Raw genomic sequence first — 17772 nt, 5'->3', positions numbered from 1 at the left:
CAATTGAGCTTAAAGGGACAGTACACTGTAAAATTGTTTTTCCATTAATGTATTTTAAATGACTCGTTATACCAACTGCAGAGTATAAAATATTTGAGAAATTCCATTTTCATGCTTATTTGTGTATATGAAGTAGCTGATTTTGTGCTTTGAAACCACAACCTATTACAATGGGTTGAACTTAAAGGTGATATCAGATCTCATTATGTTCTAAGTTTGTGTAAACAGACTTGCTTCCTTATCTTTTATTTGGCTGGAACACCAAAGCTCAATACATAGAGAGAACAAAGGAAAATGATCATTTTATTACTTAACTATCCTGCATCCCACTGAAAGTGTAATCTCTTCTGCTGGCTGTGTATACATAGGCTATTCAATAGCCTATACTCCAGTATTAATTTGTTCAGTATAGGTGGCGATACCACAGGCTAAATCAGTTATTTCAAATGTTGAAATAGGAGTAAAGGAGCTACTTGTAACCAATTTAATACATTCTATCAGGTTAAAAGGATCATTGGGAATAATTTAAAGGGGAGAACATTTTTGGGTGAACTGTCCCTTTAAGCGATCTTGTTTACTTTCAACACCTGTGATAAACCCCTTATCGCTCACATGCAATAATTTGCGCTCCACTCATAATCTGGCCCCAAATAGGTAGCAAGTAATTTTATGATATCCAGGAAGAGTCAAGATGTATATACTTTATGGCTGCAAATTATGGGCTAGATTACAAGATGAGTGCTAATTTATTGCGGCCCGCAAATGGGCAAAATCGCCCGTTTGCAGGCGCGTGATAAATAACCAGCCACTTATAATGGCTGGTTATTTATCGCGCGCCTTCAAACGGGCAATTTTGCCCGTTTACGGGCCGCAATAAATTAGCACTCAGCTTGTAATCTAGCCCATAATTTGCAGTCCTAAAGTATTAATTACGTTAGCAATTAACGTTTTTAAAATTAGCCAAAGATTAGATGTCTTGTTAATTTTATAATTGCCCCCAAAATTAGGAATAGTTTGCCTTTATTACAAAAAATAAAAGTAGCATCTTTATTATTTTTTTTAATAAATACACTAAGCAGTTTTTGGGGGCTAAAGTTGGCGGGTGTGGGGTGTTTGAAAAAAAGAAAAATGGCACTGAAAAGTGCCTTTACATTGCGGTTTATGGGAACTGTGTGTTCCCTGTAAACATATATGTATATGCTTATATACATATGTATTTATGTGTTAATATGTGCTTATATACACATATTAACACATAAATATATAAACATATACATATATATTTACAATCTGCTGCCCATCGCTGCGTGACTTGCCCCCTTCGATGCCTAGTGAGACACAGCATGAGAACGAGGCTCCCATTGGAGCCTATGGAAATGTACAGCTTCCTAGCAATGTCAACGAGAGGTCATGTTCACATTGCGCTACACTTCAGAGACCAGTGCACAATTGTGTGCGCTGGTATTTCTAGTGGAGTGCAAATATCACGCTCACATAACAGCTATTTTGCTCTCCACTGGTAATCTGGCCCTATGAGGGGTAGTTCTATTGTTTGATGCTTTATTAAACTATATTTAGTAAATATGAGCTAAACATTTTGGTGTGGAGTTAGGGTTCAGGGGACAGCAGATTACTTAAGCCCAGTGCAGCACAAAATCTAAAAGCACTATTGACACCACTGCACAATATTAAGGGAATAACACTGACATACTACTGAGAATGTCAAAATGTTATAGAAATCTGAGTAGCGAAACAGTCACTTTATAAAGACAAAAGATAGTAATCTTACCTTGCAATTTTTTGCAACTTTTCACTTGCTGGTAAAAGTGACAAGATTATAAGTAATATTATTGGACAAGCAGTCCAGACATTTTTTTTTCTAGTGTTTTTATCAGGCATCAATTCTTCTTGCTCTGTACATCTCTCCTATTGCAGTGCCATTGGGATCTCTACAGTCTACACATAGAACTGATAAACGCTCATGATCCTATTTTAAAATATGCATTTTTACAACTAGCCTGATTTACAGCTTTTCCTATCCCTTCTGCTGCTGGGTGCAACCCTATGTCAAGTATTAGGAGGAATAAAAGGGACATAAAACTTTTTTTTTTCATTTGTACATATCAGCATTTAAGTCCTGTATTGTAAAATCGATGTACACTAAGTATTTAAAAAAAAAAATAGGCTTAGATTGTAAGTGGAGCACTATCTTAATGTGCGCCCATAAAGGGGCAAATTTCCCTGTTTATGAATGCACGTTAAAGGGGCAGTAAAATCAAAATTAAACTTTCATGATTCAGATAGAGCATGCAATTTTAAACAACTTTCCAATTTACTTCTATGAAATTTGCTTTGTTCCTTTGGTAGCTTTTATTGAAGAGTAAAACTAGGTAGGCTGATAAGAGCTCAGTAGTGTGCACGTGTCTTTAGTACTCTATGGTAGTAGTGTTTTGCAACATTGTATAACAAAGCTACAAATATTGTTGCAAAACACTGCTGCCATAGAGTATTAAAGACATGTGCACACTTCAGAGCTCTTATAATCCTACCTAGTTTTACTGTCCAATAAACGATACCAAGAGAACAAATTAAATTTGATAACAGAAGTAAATTGGAAAGTCTTTTAAAATTACAGGCTCTATCTGAATCATGAAATTTAATTTTGACTTTACTGTCCCTTTAAATAAACAGACTTTACAAAGGACTGATAAATGCTCCCACAATCTCACGGTTTAACTTTGCGCTTAGCGCAATTAACCAGAGGTCAGACTTCTGGTTAAAAGATACGATATTACCCAATTGCCTCCAAAATAAAGAGTACTGTGCATTTAAATGTAAAATAAAGATGTGCAACTTTATTAAAAAAAACTGCACAAAGCAGTTATAATGGGTTAAAGTGATGGGATGAAGGGTGTTATAAAAAACAAAATGGCACCTAAACTGCATTTACATTGAGTTCAAGGGGCCTGTATTTTCATTTTAAATATATATGCATATGCTTATATACATATATATTTATGTGTTTTTATATGTGTATATACACATATAAACAGATAAATATATATGTATATATTTATTTATTGCTGCCCAGCGCTGGACAATTTCCCCCCTGTGCAGCACTAAGTGGTTTGCCGTGTCTATCGGCATGACAACGAGGCTCCCACTGGAGCCTATGAAAACACACTCTCGTAAACTTGGATTCTGGGCAATACAAACACAAATTCAATTTGAATTGCGCTAGTATTACTGAGTGGATCTCAAATATCACGCTCGCATAAGTGCAATATTGCGCTCCACTCGTAATCTAGCCCTTAAAGGGACAATAATCTGCTGAGTACAACAATAGCATGGCCTCCGCTCACCATGCCATTGTTTATCCTCCTGTCTCTGCGGCTATCTTTAAAGTTCTCTCTTATTTTAACTCAATAAAGAGTCAAGCTGGTAAACTCTGCATTTTATCCTGGGTGCCACCATCTTGTAGCGTGTGTATTGTTGCATCCTGTGAAAGAAGCAGTGCACTTTCACAGATCTGTGATGTTAGAGGCTTTTTTTACAGCTGTACCTTGCACTTAAGTTTAGCTCACATAATAGAGAGTGGAAGCATTACGTTTTTGCAGTTTGTTTTTACACAGTTTAAAAATTACATAACAAATATAAGATCCAAGATGGTGGCACCCAGGGTGAAAATGCAAAGCTTCACTAACTGATAATTGTAAGGGAATAAAAGAAGAAGGAGAAAAAACAATAGCCTGATGAATAGTAACAATGCTACTGTTGTTGTACCCTGCAGTTTAATGTACCTTTAATACAATTATTTTTTTGACAAAATTTGCATTGTTTTGCCTTTTGTTTTCTCCACTGCTGTGGTGATTTAGGGACCAACATAACTGAGCTTCTACACTGATCTTGCAACCACTGTGTATGATCTCTGCCGTATATATTTCTGCTTCTCTGGGGGAAGTGGGAGAATACACATTGCAGAGATAAATTACAAGAGTAAAAGCAGGCAAAAATAAAATAATAAAAATAAATTGCATTTTTAATAATAATTAAATATTTTATGAGGAATTCAATTTTTAGGTTCATGACAAATCTCTGTGTCAAGAATTTGACCATTTAATTTCTGAGTCATTGCCCTCCCTTTGGTTAAGGTGTTTATATATATTTATCTATCTATCTATTTATCTATCTATGTTGTCTATCTATCTATCTATCTATCTATCTATCTATCTATCTATCTATCAATCTATTTATCTATCTATTTTGTCTGTCTATCTATCTATCTATTTTGTCTATCATCTATCTATCTATCTATCTATCTATCTATCTATCTATCTATCTATCTATCTATCTATCATCTATCTATCTATCATCTATCTATCTATCTATCTATCTATCTATCTATCTATATCCCACACAGCAGATTTTCAAACTCTGCAATTATTTTATGTATGTATCAGGACATGTGAGAAATATTCTATACAATACATGAAAATAATATATATTTTTGTTTAAAAGTTTCATTTAAACAAGGTTGTAAAAAATTGTGTGTGTGTGTGTGTTTTCCACCCTGTACTTTGTAATGTATTTTTTGATGTGCTTCGTGACACTTTTTAGTTTCACAAAACAATTAACCAGAGCTTTGAGGCCCATTTTTATATTTAAAGGAAAAGTCTAGTCAAAAACTTTCATGATTCATATAGAGCATGTAATTTTAAGCAACTTTCTAATTTACTCCTATTATCAATTTTTCTTCATTCTCTTGATATCTTTATTTGAATGTAAGCCTAGGAGCCTGCCCTTTTTTGGTTCCACACCTGGGTAGCGCTTGCTGATTGGTGGCTACATTTAGACACCAATCAGAATGTCTTACCCAAGTACTGAACCAAAAATAGGCCATCTCCTATGCTTAAATTCTTGCTTTTTCAAATAAAGATACCAAGAGAATGAAGAAAAATTGATAATTGGAGTATATTAGAAAGTTGCTTTAAATTGCATGCTATATCTGAATCATGAAAGTTTAATTTAGACTAGACTATTCCTTTAAAATAAAACTAATAGGGAATTGAATATAGTTTAAAATTCAAAACAAAACATAGTAGTCTGTTTTTCATTCAATAAAATTACCAATATGACCTGCATATGCACTTAAAGGGAAATAAACTCAACATTTTTCTTTCATGATATGGAGCATACAATTTTAAACAACTTTCAAAATGTACTTCTATTATCAAATTGTCCTTGTTTTCTGGTTATTCTTTGTTGAAAACCAGGGCCGGCTCAACCATGGGACCAAGTGGGTCCAAGGGACCCAGGCAGCACTTGACAAGGGGCAGCACTTCAGTGACTTAGCCACTGTCAGACTCAGACCATTATGTACAAAGACACAAAATTGGTCAAGGGTGACATTAAAGGTGGGAAATGTGCAACTTTCTTCCCACTTAATGCACAATTATGCATAAGCATTGGTGGCATGCAGGTAGGCAGGCTTAGTAAGGACGGCGGCCAGGCTAGTAGGTTGATATACTAATCAATAATGTTACTACTGGAGGGGGAGTCATTGCATTCTCGGACCCAGGCAGCATAATTTCTTGAGCCGGCCCTGTTGAAAACCAGGGATGTAAGCTCAGGGTTGTGCACGTGTCTGCAGTCCTATAAAGAAGCAGTTTTGTAATAATGTTATACATTAGCAGGAGCACTAGATAGCAACACTATTTCCTATTATATAGTGCTTTCAGGCATGTACACGCTACCTACCTAGGTATCTCTTAAACAAAGAATAGCATGAGAAGAAAGTAAATTTTATAATAGAAGTAAATTAGAAACTTTTTTTTTAAAGTGTAGTCTCTATTTGAATACCAAAAGAAAAAAAAATGGTTTTATTTAATGTAATGTATAAATCTGTCTATATAATCATCAGTTACAGTATGTTATTGGCACAAACATCCTAAGAAAAGTAAGTACACTGCAATCTTAAAATAGAATAAAAAATATATTATTTACAATGGGTCTTAAATATATTTAAATTAATTTTAACTCTTTATTTTTAATTTTGTGAAATAGGGTTTACATAAAAAATAAACTGAAAAAATGACTGTCGTGTTAAACAAAATACTTTTTATTTCAATATTCATCTTTGAATTTAAAGTGCATGCAAATAACTGCTCAGAACAATATATGAAACCTGCAATAAATATTAAAAGTCTTTTTAATACAGCTTCTAGGATTCTCACTTTAATATTGTTGTATTGATTCTATTCATATCTTAAATAAGTGTCATAACGCTGATTCTCGCAGTCATTCTGCTAGAAGAGACACCATGGAAATGAAAAGGAGCATTTTACAAGCATCCCTTCTCGCATTGTTACTGTCTCAGACCTAACTGATCTAATCAATGACACAAAGCATTCAGATTTTAGGGACGCCCTCCAAGCTATCTCTTCAGATGTGATTGGAGGGTATGACAGTGGGGCAGGTTTCCTTTGCAACCTTTCATTGGCTGGCAACAGAACAGTGTCAATGTTTAAGCAGCACCGTGAGGTGAATAGAGTCAGTCAGTAAAGAGGCATTTGGAGCTAAGGTTTGAGAGAAGACAATGCAGGATATAAGGGATTAACATACACATCAACTATTGAATTGTGCAAAGTTCTGCTTCATATTTGAAAGGATATGTTTGTGCTGTATATTTTCAGTGCACTTTGGAAAACAAGATAAACGATCAGTGTTCAGATGAGCTTGCAGATGAAAGAATGCACTGGCTGGTACATCGTATGCAGTTAAATATGCTGCTTTTCATACTTTAAGGAAAAGACATGAAACGTTCACTTTGGAACTGATTTGGAACTACCCATGGTGCTTTTGTTTTTGGGAATCTACTGTGTTTGGTTTGCAAGGTTTACTGGTGATTGCACAGACCAGGGGAAACAGCAGCAGTGTACAGCTCATGAACAGCCGTGGGCTTAGCTTCCAGGCTTTCTCTGTCCCTTAAAAGGTAAGACTGGATTATCATATATTCATTAGAAAACATAAACATGATTACATCAAATATATTTTTATCTTTAATAATATTAGAATTAATAAATAAAAAAGCATCGCAAAACGAAGGATGCATTAACTTGATTTTTTTTCTATACTAATTTGGTGAATATGTTTTTAGATTCACTGTTCATGAGTCATGCAGCTATTCCAATAGCTGCATTCCGGATGTGTCATTCATATATTAGGATCCTGCAAATACCATAAAATGCTTGGGCTCTGATTTATATATGTGATTTGCTTTGCAATTTCAGTAAAGACAACTGACATCTATTCAGCCCCTATTGAAATTTACACAGACTGCATATGCACATCCAAACACCTTTGCTTTAAAATGTGTTTCCTACATTGCTTATTAGTTTTGATAATTATTTTGAGTATTTAAGTTTAAACATTTAACATAGGTTTGAAAAAAAGAAATATTTGCTTTCTGGTAAAATGCAGCAAATGTATTTTTTTCTGCAAAGTGTTTTCCTCTTTTTTTTTTTTCTCTTCCATTTGTGCATCCAGCCATGCTTTGCCTGTTGATTTGATCAACAGTATGAATTGAAAACGGAAAATTAACTGAATACTATCTCTTGTAAGCCAGTGTAGTTACATGGTTTCCTGGAAATAAATCTGTATGAGAAATTAAAATGTAATTTTTCTGAACTATTTTTTTTCCTGGTATTATCTTTTGGTTTCCAAGTGTATGTCTGCTTTGAATGCTAAATGAACACAGTTCAATTTTAGATCTTTTTTTTTTTTTTTCTTGTTTACACATAGAAATGTTTAGCTCGTCTGAGCTGTAATTATGGAAGGTAAAGGCTATACTTTAATTAATAATGTGTTTTTAAGAATTATACAATATGACTGTAGAAATTTGAACAGTTTGTTCTTGAAATGGTAATAAGGTGTTTACTTCCTTGGTTTTCATTGATATGAACAAATCATTCAAATTGTTTCCCTTTATAATTAATATTTTTTTTTTAAGGACTAGTAGAATAGAAAGGGTTTTGAAAAATTGTCTTTACAGCAGAAAACAATCACTGATTTAACCCTGCCAGCCTTTTCTGTCATGGTCCATTTGCTGCCTATCTAACTGCAGGTGTTTTTAAATCAACAGGTTCAGAAGACTGAAAAGAGAAGGCAAGTGAAGGGAACAGAGGAAAACCTTCACAAACATATACTGGGATGTACCTTTCCATAATTTTATTATTTTTCCTGTGGGCTCCTGCCCTTACTTTGAAAAACTTGAATTATTCTGTGCCAGAGGAAGTGGGAGCTGGTACTGTTATTGGAAACATCAGTAAAGATGCAAAACTGGGTATTCCAGAAAGAGGTAGGAAATCAAACTTTAGAGTTCTGGAGAATTCAGCACCTCATTTGATAGATGTTGATCCGGACAGTGGGGTGTTGTACACTAAACAAAGAATTGATCGTGAAACCCTTTGTAGAAGAAGTCCAAAATGTCAGCTCTCCTTGGAAGTATTTGCAAATGATAAAGAAATATGTATGATCAAAGTGGATATCCTGGACATAAATGACAACTCCCCTAATTTTCCATCTGAGCAGATTGATATTGATATTTCAGAAAATGCAGCTCCTGGAACAAGATTTCCACTCACTAGTGCCCATGATCCAGATTCTGGGGAAAATGGCTTGAAGACCTATGTGATAACTCGAGATGATTATGACTTGTTCTCCTTGGATGTGAAATCTAGAGGTGATGGAACAAAGTTCCCTGAGCTAGTCATCAAGAAACCATTGGATAGAGAAGAACAAAGTCATCATAAATTAATTTTAACAGCTTTGGATGGTGGTGATTCTCCAAGATCAGCCACTGTGCAAATAAATGTTAAAGTAATTGACTCAAATGATAATAGTCCAGTTTTTGAGGCATCTTCATATAATGTAGAAATTCCAGAAAACTCACCAATAGGCAGAACAGTAATTGATTTGAATGCTACTGATGCAGATGAGGGTTCTAATGGTGAGGTTGTGTACTCATTCAGTGGCTATGCTCCTGACCGAATTCGAGAGCTGTTTTTAATTGACCCCAAGACAGGCGTGATACAAGTGAAGGGTAACTTGGACTTTGAAGAAAATGGACTAATTGAAATTGATGTACAAGCACGAGATCAGGGCCCAAATCCAATCCCTGCCCATTGCAAAGTTACAGTAAGAGTGATTGACAAAAATGACAATGCTCCATCTATTGGCTTTGTATCTGTTCGTCAGGGAGCAATTAGTGAAGCTGCACCCCCTGGTACAGTTATTGCCCTAGTTCGAGTCACTGACAAGGACTCAGGTAAAAATGGGCTGTTACAATGCCGGGTCCTGGGCAATGTTCCTTTCAAACTGGAAGAAAACTATGACAATTTCTATACTGTTGTTACAGACAGACATCTTGACCGTGAAATACAGGATGAATATAATGTCACTATAATAGCCAGGGATAATGGGAATCCACCTTTAAATTCAACAAAATCATTTACTGTTAAAATCTTAGATGAAAATGACAATCCTCCTCATTTCAGCAAAGCTATGTATTTGTTAAAGGTGTCTGAGAATAACATTCCTGGGGAATACTTAGGGTCTGTCGTTGCGCAAGATCCAGACTTGGGCGACAATGGCACAGTGTCTTATTCAATACTGGAATCTCATAATGGGGGCGTGTCTATTCATACATTTGTATCTGTCAATCCCACTAATGGGGCAATATATGCCCTTAGATCTTTCAATTATGAACAAACTAAATATTTTGATTTTAAAGTCCTTGCAAAGGATTCAGGGTCCCCTCACTTAGAAAGCAATTCTACTGTCAGAGTTACTGTATTGGATGTGAATGATAATGCACCAGTCATTTGTTTACCTACCTTGCAAAATGATACAGCGGAGATCCATGTGCCTAGAAATGTTGGTATAGGTTATGTTGTAAGCACAGTCAGAGCAATGGATGACGACTTTGGAGAAAGTGGGCGACTGACTTATGAAATTGTTTATGGGAATGAAGAGCACCTGTTTGAAATAGACTCAGTTACAGGAGAAATTAAAACACTCAATCCATACTGGGATGAAGTTTCACCAGTAGTAGAACTGGTGATCAAAGTAACAGATAATGGTAAACCAGCACTTACAGCTGCAGCAAAACTCATTATAAAATCGTATACAGGATCTCTACCTGAGGGAGAACCAAGAGTTAATGGAAAACAACACCAATGGGATATGTCTTTGCCTCTTATTGTTACATTAAGCACAATTTCTATAATCTTGCTGGCTGCCATGATAACAATTGCTGTCAAATGTAAACGAGAAAATAAAGAAATCAGAACTTACAATTGTAGAATTGCAGAGTACAGCCACCCTCAGCTGGGGAAAAGTAAAAAGAAAAAGATAAATAAGAATGATATTATGCTGGTCCAGAGTGAAGTAGAAGAGAGAAATGCAATGAATGTCATGAATGTTGTTAGCAGCCCATCACTTGCTACATCCCCAATGTATTTTGATTACCAAACGAGGTTGCCCCTCAGTTCTCCTCGTTCAGAAGTAATGTACCTGAAGCCTACATCTAATAATCTGACTGTTCCTCAAGGCCATGTAGGCTGCCACAACAGTTTTACTGGGCCAGTGAGCAATGCAACCGAGACTTCTTCTAATCGGATGTCCATAATTCAGGTAAGACTGGTTTAATGTGACAAGAAGCTCGGCTGAATTTTATGCAATTTAATTGCAAGTTGTTTGCAGTTATTTTTACCTTTTTTTATTTTTCTCTTGCTTGTTTTGCTTGTTCATTGTAACAGATCTTTTGAGTTATAAAAATATTTGTATGTTTCGTTCATCTTGTTATATTATGTATATTTGTTTTGATTGCTATTTTAGGGATGTTATAGCTAGTTAAACATGACTGTAATTGTCATTTGAACATAGCAAATTCTAAAATAGAATGGAGCAAACTCTCTAAACATATTCAAATTAGATTACCGATTCCCTGCATTTGCTATATTGATTTAATAATGTAAAGTTATTTTACACTAATAGTAAGCAAACAGTTTATAGATGAAATATGTACTCTATATTTCAACAAGCACACACTCAAATCTAAATTGCAATGTTTATCATTGATTTAAAACATGTTTTATGTCTGCAAACCTATTAACTTAAATGTTGAAAGGGCTGAAAACGCTTTGGTGAGCAGAGTCTTATAGGTCCTCTGAGCTGTGACCTGGTTTTAGGAAGTCAATACTGGATAACTGCTAAGCATGATCAATGACTGTAGATATCTTTACACATGTACATTTTGTATATCTGCAGGTTTTTCAGTGTTGGTCATTTTGCATTTGTTACATCTATCTATCTATCTATCTATCTATCTATCTATCTATCTATCTATCTATCTATCTATCATGTATTTGTGTATATATTATTACATGTTGTGCTTATGTTGGCTTCAAAATTAAAGAAAGTAGAACCCACAAAATAGATACTTGTTGCACAAGTAATTTATGTGGCTCTTGATTGGTTGCTTAAATTAATATATTACATTCAAATAAAAGCTGTAAACCTCAGCACTGACAGGTTGGCTTGTCATAATGATCAAGTGATGATAAGATAAGAGACATTTTTGTTCATAAACTATTATTTGCATCTAAATGTTGGCTTTCAATCAGGTTAGGAAGCCAGAATAATTTTAATTTTTCTCAGCACTGCCATCACAATGAAATCTATCTTTCTGTATATCTATCTTCCTACATATTTAACTGTCTAGCTATCTGTCTGTCTATCTTCTAATATATTATAGTTATAGTTGCCTCATAATAAATGTGACTAAAAAGATTTTATGTGTGTGTGTATGTGTGTATATATATATATATATATATATATATATATATATATATATATATATATATATATATATTAATATTAAATACAAAATATATAAAATATTTAGAATATTTAATTAACATAGCCAATTAATTTAATACACAAAGCTTGTCATATAAGGTTATCTTGTGAGCAATTGGTTACTTGCATTCTCATCATAATTCATAAATATTTACAATCTCATTATGGAAAGCAAAATAAAATTAGAAGAAAAAAAAGGTGAAAATGTGCATTTATCATAGTCACGTTAGAGAGGCTAACACACTTATCCATACATTGTACGGTGGCCTACTTTAAATTCTGAGTAACACAGGCGTCATAAAGCACACTTCTAGTTAATGAAATAGACTGAGGATACTTGATATTCTGTATGAACTGTAGATCTCGTATTATCCTTTGTACCCTTAGATTGATTTCTGTACCTGTTCAATTAGTGCTCTTCAAACCAAACATGTGCATCAAGGTGGTTTTGTTACAATTTGTTCCCTAATATGGGACTTATGACTTATTGATAGTATTGATCCATCTCTTTTGAGTTACAACTTTAATGGAGATTCTTGATAATGTACTTCAATACATTTTTTTTTTTTAAATCAGTAACTGTAAATTTATGTCTACATTTCTGCCTGTTCCATATATGCTTGTGCAAGATTCTAAACATTTACATAAAAAGGCAATTTGCAATCTACAACTTCATAACCACACACATTTCGTATCTATGTGTAAGAAGACATAACTTCAAATAATGTATTGCTTCTTAAAAAAAAATAAAACAAATACATATTTTGTTGATCTTACTAATACTGTGTCTGAGCAGCAATTTTTTTTATCAAATATAGAGCATTACAAAAGATACTAAACAAATCATTCTGTTCAATGAAAATTATTTTATGATTTGTTTATATAGTTTAAAGAAAATGGTATTTTGTATGTATTCTTTGAGGTGACATTTGCCATTTATGCAATACGTTTTCAATATTGTGACAGTCATACAATATGTGTAAATAAAATGTGTAATATCCTCACCTAATCATCTCCATCAATACTGCAGTATCATTCCATTTTGGTTTCCAAGCATTTTAGAATATTGCATTTATTTTTTTCAGTTGACATATATTTGTAGGTTTTTAAATCCCTAAATCATTTTAACATTTGAATACTTTAGCTATATAACTGTGAAATTAGCACATACATGGAACAGTCATAGCATTTAAACTGATTTATTTAAAAATAAATAAATAAATGATACTAATTTGTGTTGCCAGTATGATATGATATTAAATTTAAACAATTTATGCTTTTACTTATTTTATTTTGGCAAAAGGTTGTGGCTTATATAACTTTCCTCATTATATTCTTATTAGGGGGGGGGTGGGGTCACTTAAAATTAAGTTAAATGATCTGTGGATTGCAATTTTTTATTTAAAATATTGTACAAGTTTATGACGGATTAAAAAAAAATCCTGATTGCCTTTACCTGCCCATGTTAAAGAATACTGACGCATATTGTGCATTGATATGATTTGATATCATGCCCTGTACTTAAAAGAGGTATATAACAAAATGCAATCTGGGATTTCTATAGGGAAAACATTGCTAATGATATAACCACCATTAGGAAGTATGAAAGATAGTTTTGGTATTTAGAACCGCTATGTAAATCTCTATAATTTGTTTACTGAATGAGGTCCTGCTATATGTAAATATTACACTCTTTTCAAGCTTCTATATGCAGTTTAGTGATAATTTAATAAGGTTTTACACTTTCTAAAAACCAAAAACTATTAAGTAATCATATGGTCACTATGTTAATATCTGCTTTTTCACAGTAAAGCTATTTATTTAACAGTCCCACCCATCTACACTAGTAGTAGTAAAAGAAACCTAATATAATTGGAAATCCTAATGATTATAATTAAGTGCATCACATAGCATTGAACACATATTTTATCGCTAATATATCTGATTTACTCATAACATAATGCACTCATGGCACTAATATTATTGAATTAATTGCAATTTTTCCACAATCTGATTCCATACTTTACATTTCCAATTAAAACTAAAATGTGGCCATTTACATAGTTACTTTAATAAAAAAAAATGTTTAGTTATGTTTTTTAAGCTCTTATAGTAGTATTTGCCTATGAGCACAGCATACAAATGGCATTACAATTATATTAACTATGTACTTATATAAAAATGTTTTTAAGTGTCACTTTCTGTTATTGTCATTATGCCATATGCATTTTACTAATAAGATTTAAAGCTTTTGTGAATGTAGGATTTTTTTAAATGGACATTTTGATGCCAAAACTAGAGCTTATAATTTTTGCATTATTGACCCTAGCTAAGTATCTGCTTAACCCCCGCATTGGAGCCCTGGAATAGAACACAGCTGGTGATTGGTGGGTACTGTGACTGGTGCTCCTGATTGGCTTACTGGCTGGGTGTTGCTCAGGAGCTGCAATGCTCTGGCTCTTAATTTGACTATACCTATGTGTTTAACACATTTTCAGTGCTTAAACTAAAAGTTATCTAGTGTCAGTATTGCAAAAATAACATGCATTAACTAATTAGAGGATGTAGTTTTAGCATTAGAATGTCCCTTTAAATTACATTTATCTCAAAATTCCATTCCTTTTAAAATAATTAAACAACTTTGTAATGCGCTTTCATTATTTATTTGGTCTACTTCTCCTGTAATTTAAATCTGTACATTGTAGTGTTTCCACTTCACCTATAGAGGTTGGAGTGTATTGCGTGGAATGCAGAACCCTTACACTCCCAAATATTGCAACCTGATTGATTGATATGTACAGGATCTCGCTTTTCAAGGGGTGGGTCCTGGGTCTATAGATGTTGTTGTGTGTGTTTTTTATTTTTCTTGTTTAAACAAAATAAAATAGTTTCAAATTTAAAACATTTAGGGCTAGATTACAAGTGGAGCGCTAGTTTTATTTATACTTATGTACATATATATTTTATGTGTTAATATCTGTATATACACATCATACATATATATGTGTATAGTCATATGCATATATATTTATATTTGCTGCTATTGCTGTGCTACTCACCCCCTACGCTGCACTTAGGTTCTGATGCCGTCTCTGACGGCTTCAGAACGAGGCTTCCATTGGAGCCTATGGAAGTGCACTCTCGTGAGCGCAATACTTCCTAGCAATGGGAATGTGAGTTGCATTGCGCTTAACTTGTAATACCAGCACACATTAGTGTGCGCTGGTATTACTCAGTGGAGTGCTAATATCGCTTGCGGGCAAATAATATTTAGCGCTCCGTTTATAATCTAGCCCTTAATTTGCATGTCAATAATTTGACGCATAAATAAAATAAATCCCTTTAAATGTATATAATATGGGCTCCTGCTAAATTACATTACATTATTATAGCTTTATTCTTTAAATGGTCTTAATCTATTAAATGTTATAATCTGTGTCACAGTAACATTACAGTTTATTAGGGGATGCAGTATTAGCATCAAACCTTTAGTCTTAGCACTGCATATAGCTTTCATTTTCCCCTTTTGGTTTGTATTATATTATCTTGTTTACTCCTTTGTTATACTATATTGTCATTTATATATCATTGCATTAACAATAATCAGCACAAGGGGCTGCTACCGATAGATTAAAAAACTGTAACGTGACTTAAAAATATGTCAGGGGGTGTCACATTTTTTTTAAGACTGCAGACTTAGTAACAATAGAAACAATACATTATAGAGTATATATCAGTAATAGTTAAAGGAACAGTAACCACCATGCAAATAAATAATTTCTGCAGTTGTCCAATAAATTAACAGATTAGATGAGTATGATTTGTTTTAATGGATTAACTCCTTATTTGCTGCAACTGTATTTCAATAGCTAAACTCCACCTATCATTTTCCTTATTTGGAGGAGGCAATCCAGATTTGTTTTTGGAATAAGCACATCTAGCCATTATTCTTTTGTTAGCAACACTTGCTTTGTTTTGCAGTTCTTATTATCTATAATGGAGCAAATTAGGAACAGATATGTGGCTGAGTTAAAGGGACACCGAACCCAATTTTTTTCTTTCATGATTCAGATAGAGCATGAAATTTAATCAACTTTCTAATTTACTCCTTTTATCAATTTTCTTCATTCTCTTGGTATCTTTATTTGAAATGCAAGAATGTAAGTTTAGGCGCCGGCCCATTTTTGGTGAACAACCTGGGTTGTTCTTGCTGATTGGTGGATAAATTCATCCACCAATAAAAAAAGTGCTGTCCAGAGTACTGAACCAAAAAAAACAAAAACTTAGATGCCTTCTTTTTCAAATAAAGATAGCAAGAGAACGAAGAAAATTGATAATAGGAGTAAATTAGAAAGTTGCTTAAATTTGCATACTCTATCTAAATCACGAAAGTGTTCAGTGTCCCTTTAAGTTTGTGTGCCATGTTAACTTAGACTTCTCAACCGGAAAAAGCACACTTTTCAGACTTAAAGGGATATGAAACCCAATTATTTTTCTTTCATTATTAAAGTGCCATAAAACAGATTGAGATCTGTGCATATCCTAAAGGGGCTTATTATTATTTTAATAGTTTGCTTAAAAAAATGTTTAAAAATTGCTGGTAAGTATTTTAAAATGATTTTCAAAAATAAGCAAAATGAATTACATAGCTAAGCTGCCTGGATCAGCTAACTCCACCCCCCTTATCAGTGTTTAGACACAGGCATTGTATTTCAACTGAGTTCACAGCTTCTAGGCATGCTCCAGCAGATAATCCCGATTTACTTTTGCATTTTACCAAAACGACAGTAGCTATAGATACAGCCATAAAAGGATTTGTGTGGGGAGAGTTAGACCTTTACAATTCAGAAACTAAAAATAAAGGGTTAATGGCGAGGCACTGCAGTATAAATTTGCAGGTAAAGTAATTCAAGTACATATTATATTACTTTGTCTCTATCCCAACTTGTTTTATGTCCCTTTAAGATAGAGCATGTAATTTTAAGCAGCTTTCTAATTTATTCCTATTACCAATTTTTCTTCGTTCTCTTGGTATCTTTATTTGAAAAAGCAGGAATGTAAGCTTAGAAGCCAGCCCATTTTTGCTTCAGAATCTGGGCAAAATAATTATTGTAAAATGCAAAGCTGGTATACTACACCTGTCAGACTGAGCAGGTAATGTGCAGTAAGCCAAATGGGTGTGGGCTACACAGTTAACCACCAATCACTAGTGTTTTGCTATGGAGCTGTTATGTGTTGCGGCTCCCAAGTCACAATTAATCTATGTGTTTAAGCCCTCTCAAATACATAGCAAGCAGTGAAAACTAATGCAAAATAACTTGCTATAACTAATTAGGCATGCCATTTTTAGCATTAGATTGTACTTTTAATGTCTGAACAGAAGCCATTTATCTGCATACCTTTACACGGGTGAGGTGATTTATTATGTCTAATTAATTTAAGAGATGGTATTTTAATTCTAAAACACTACAGTGTAAACAGAATTATGAATATACATTTATCAAATTGATTTTCTTTTATGTTCCTATATTCTTCAAAATGATTTTTATTCTATAGATTTTAAATAGTAATGTTTGGCAGCAGAATATTCTAACTCTAACATCATTTTTAATGCAGCTTTTATATTTACAGTTGTATGGATGCATATTTTAAAGGTATATCATTCTATAGTTTGAATTTATTTTAAAAAAATTAATGCAATTTAAGCAAGCACTGCATCAATACTATGTCAAAAGCAGAGTCAGATATGGTCATGGTACATTAAATTTTAAGAGCAAAATTAATTGCTTGCTCTTATAACCGCAGAATCCAAATCATATAGTGCAAGACAATGACTGTATGTGAAATGTAGTT

General features: G+C 33.5%; 1 protein-coding gene across 1 annotated transcript in view; it reads left to right on the top strand.

Annotated features, from left to right (window-relative positions):
• The first annotated feature begins 6649 nt into the window (after positions 1–6649).
• PCDH17 (protocadherin 17) overlaps positions 6650–17772 on the top strand; it is a 278633-nt gene continuing 267510 nt past the window's right edge. The window contains exons 1-2 of the mRNA XM_053707947.1: positions 6650–6991; positions 8141–10692. Of these exons, the coding sequence (XP_053563922.1) occupies positions 8209–10692 (2484 nt within the window). The 5' untranslated portion in view covers positions 6650–6991; positions 8141–8208. The remainder of the gene's footprint in view (positions 6992–8140; positions 10693–17772) is intronic.

The sequence above is a fragment of the Bombina bombina genome, chromosome 3 (assembly GCF_027579735.1).
Source record: "Bombina bombina isolate aBomBom1 chromosome 3, aBomBom1.pri, whole genome shotgun sequence".
In the NCBI taxonomy this organism is placed as follows: domain Eukaryota; kingdom Metazoa; phylum Chordata; class Amphibia; order Anura; family Bombinatoridae; genus Bombina; species Bombina bombina.
This window is presented reverse-complemented; position numbering and strand designations above follow the sequence as displayed.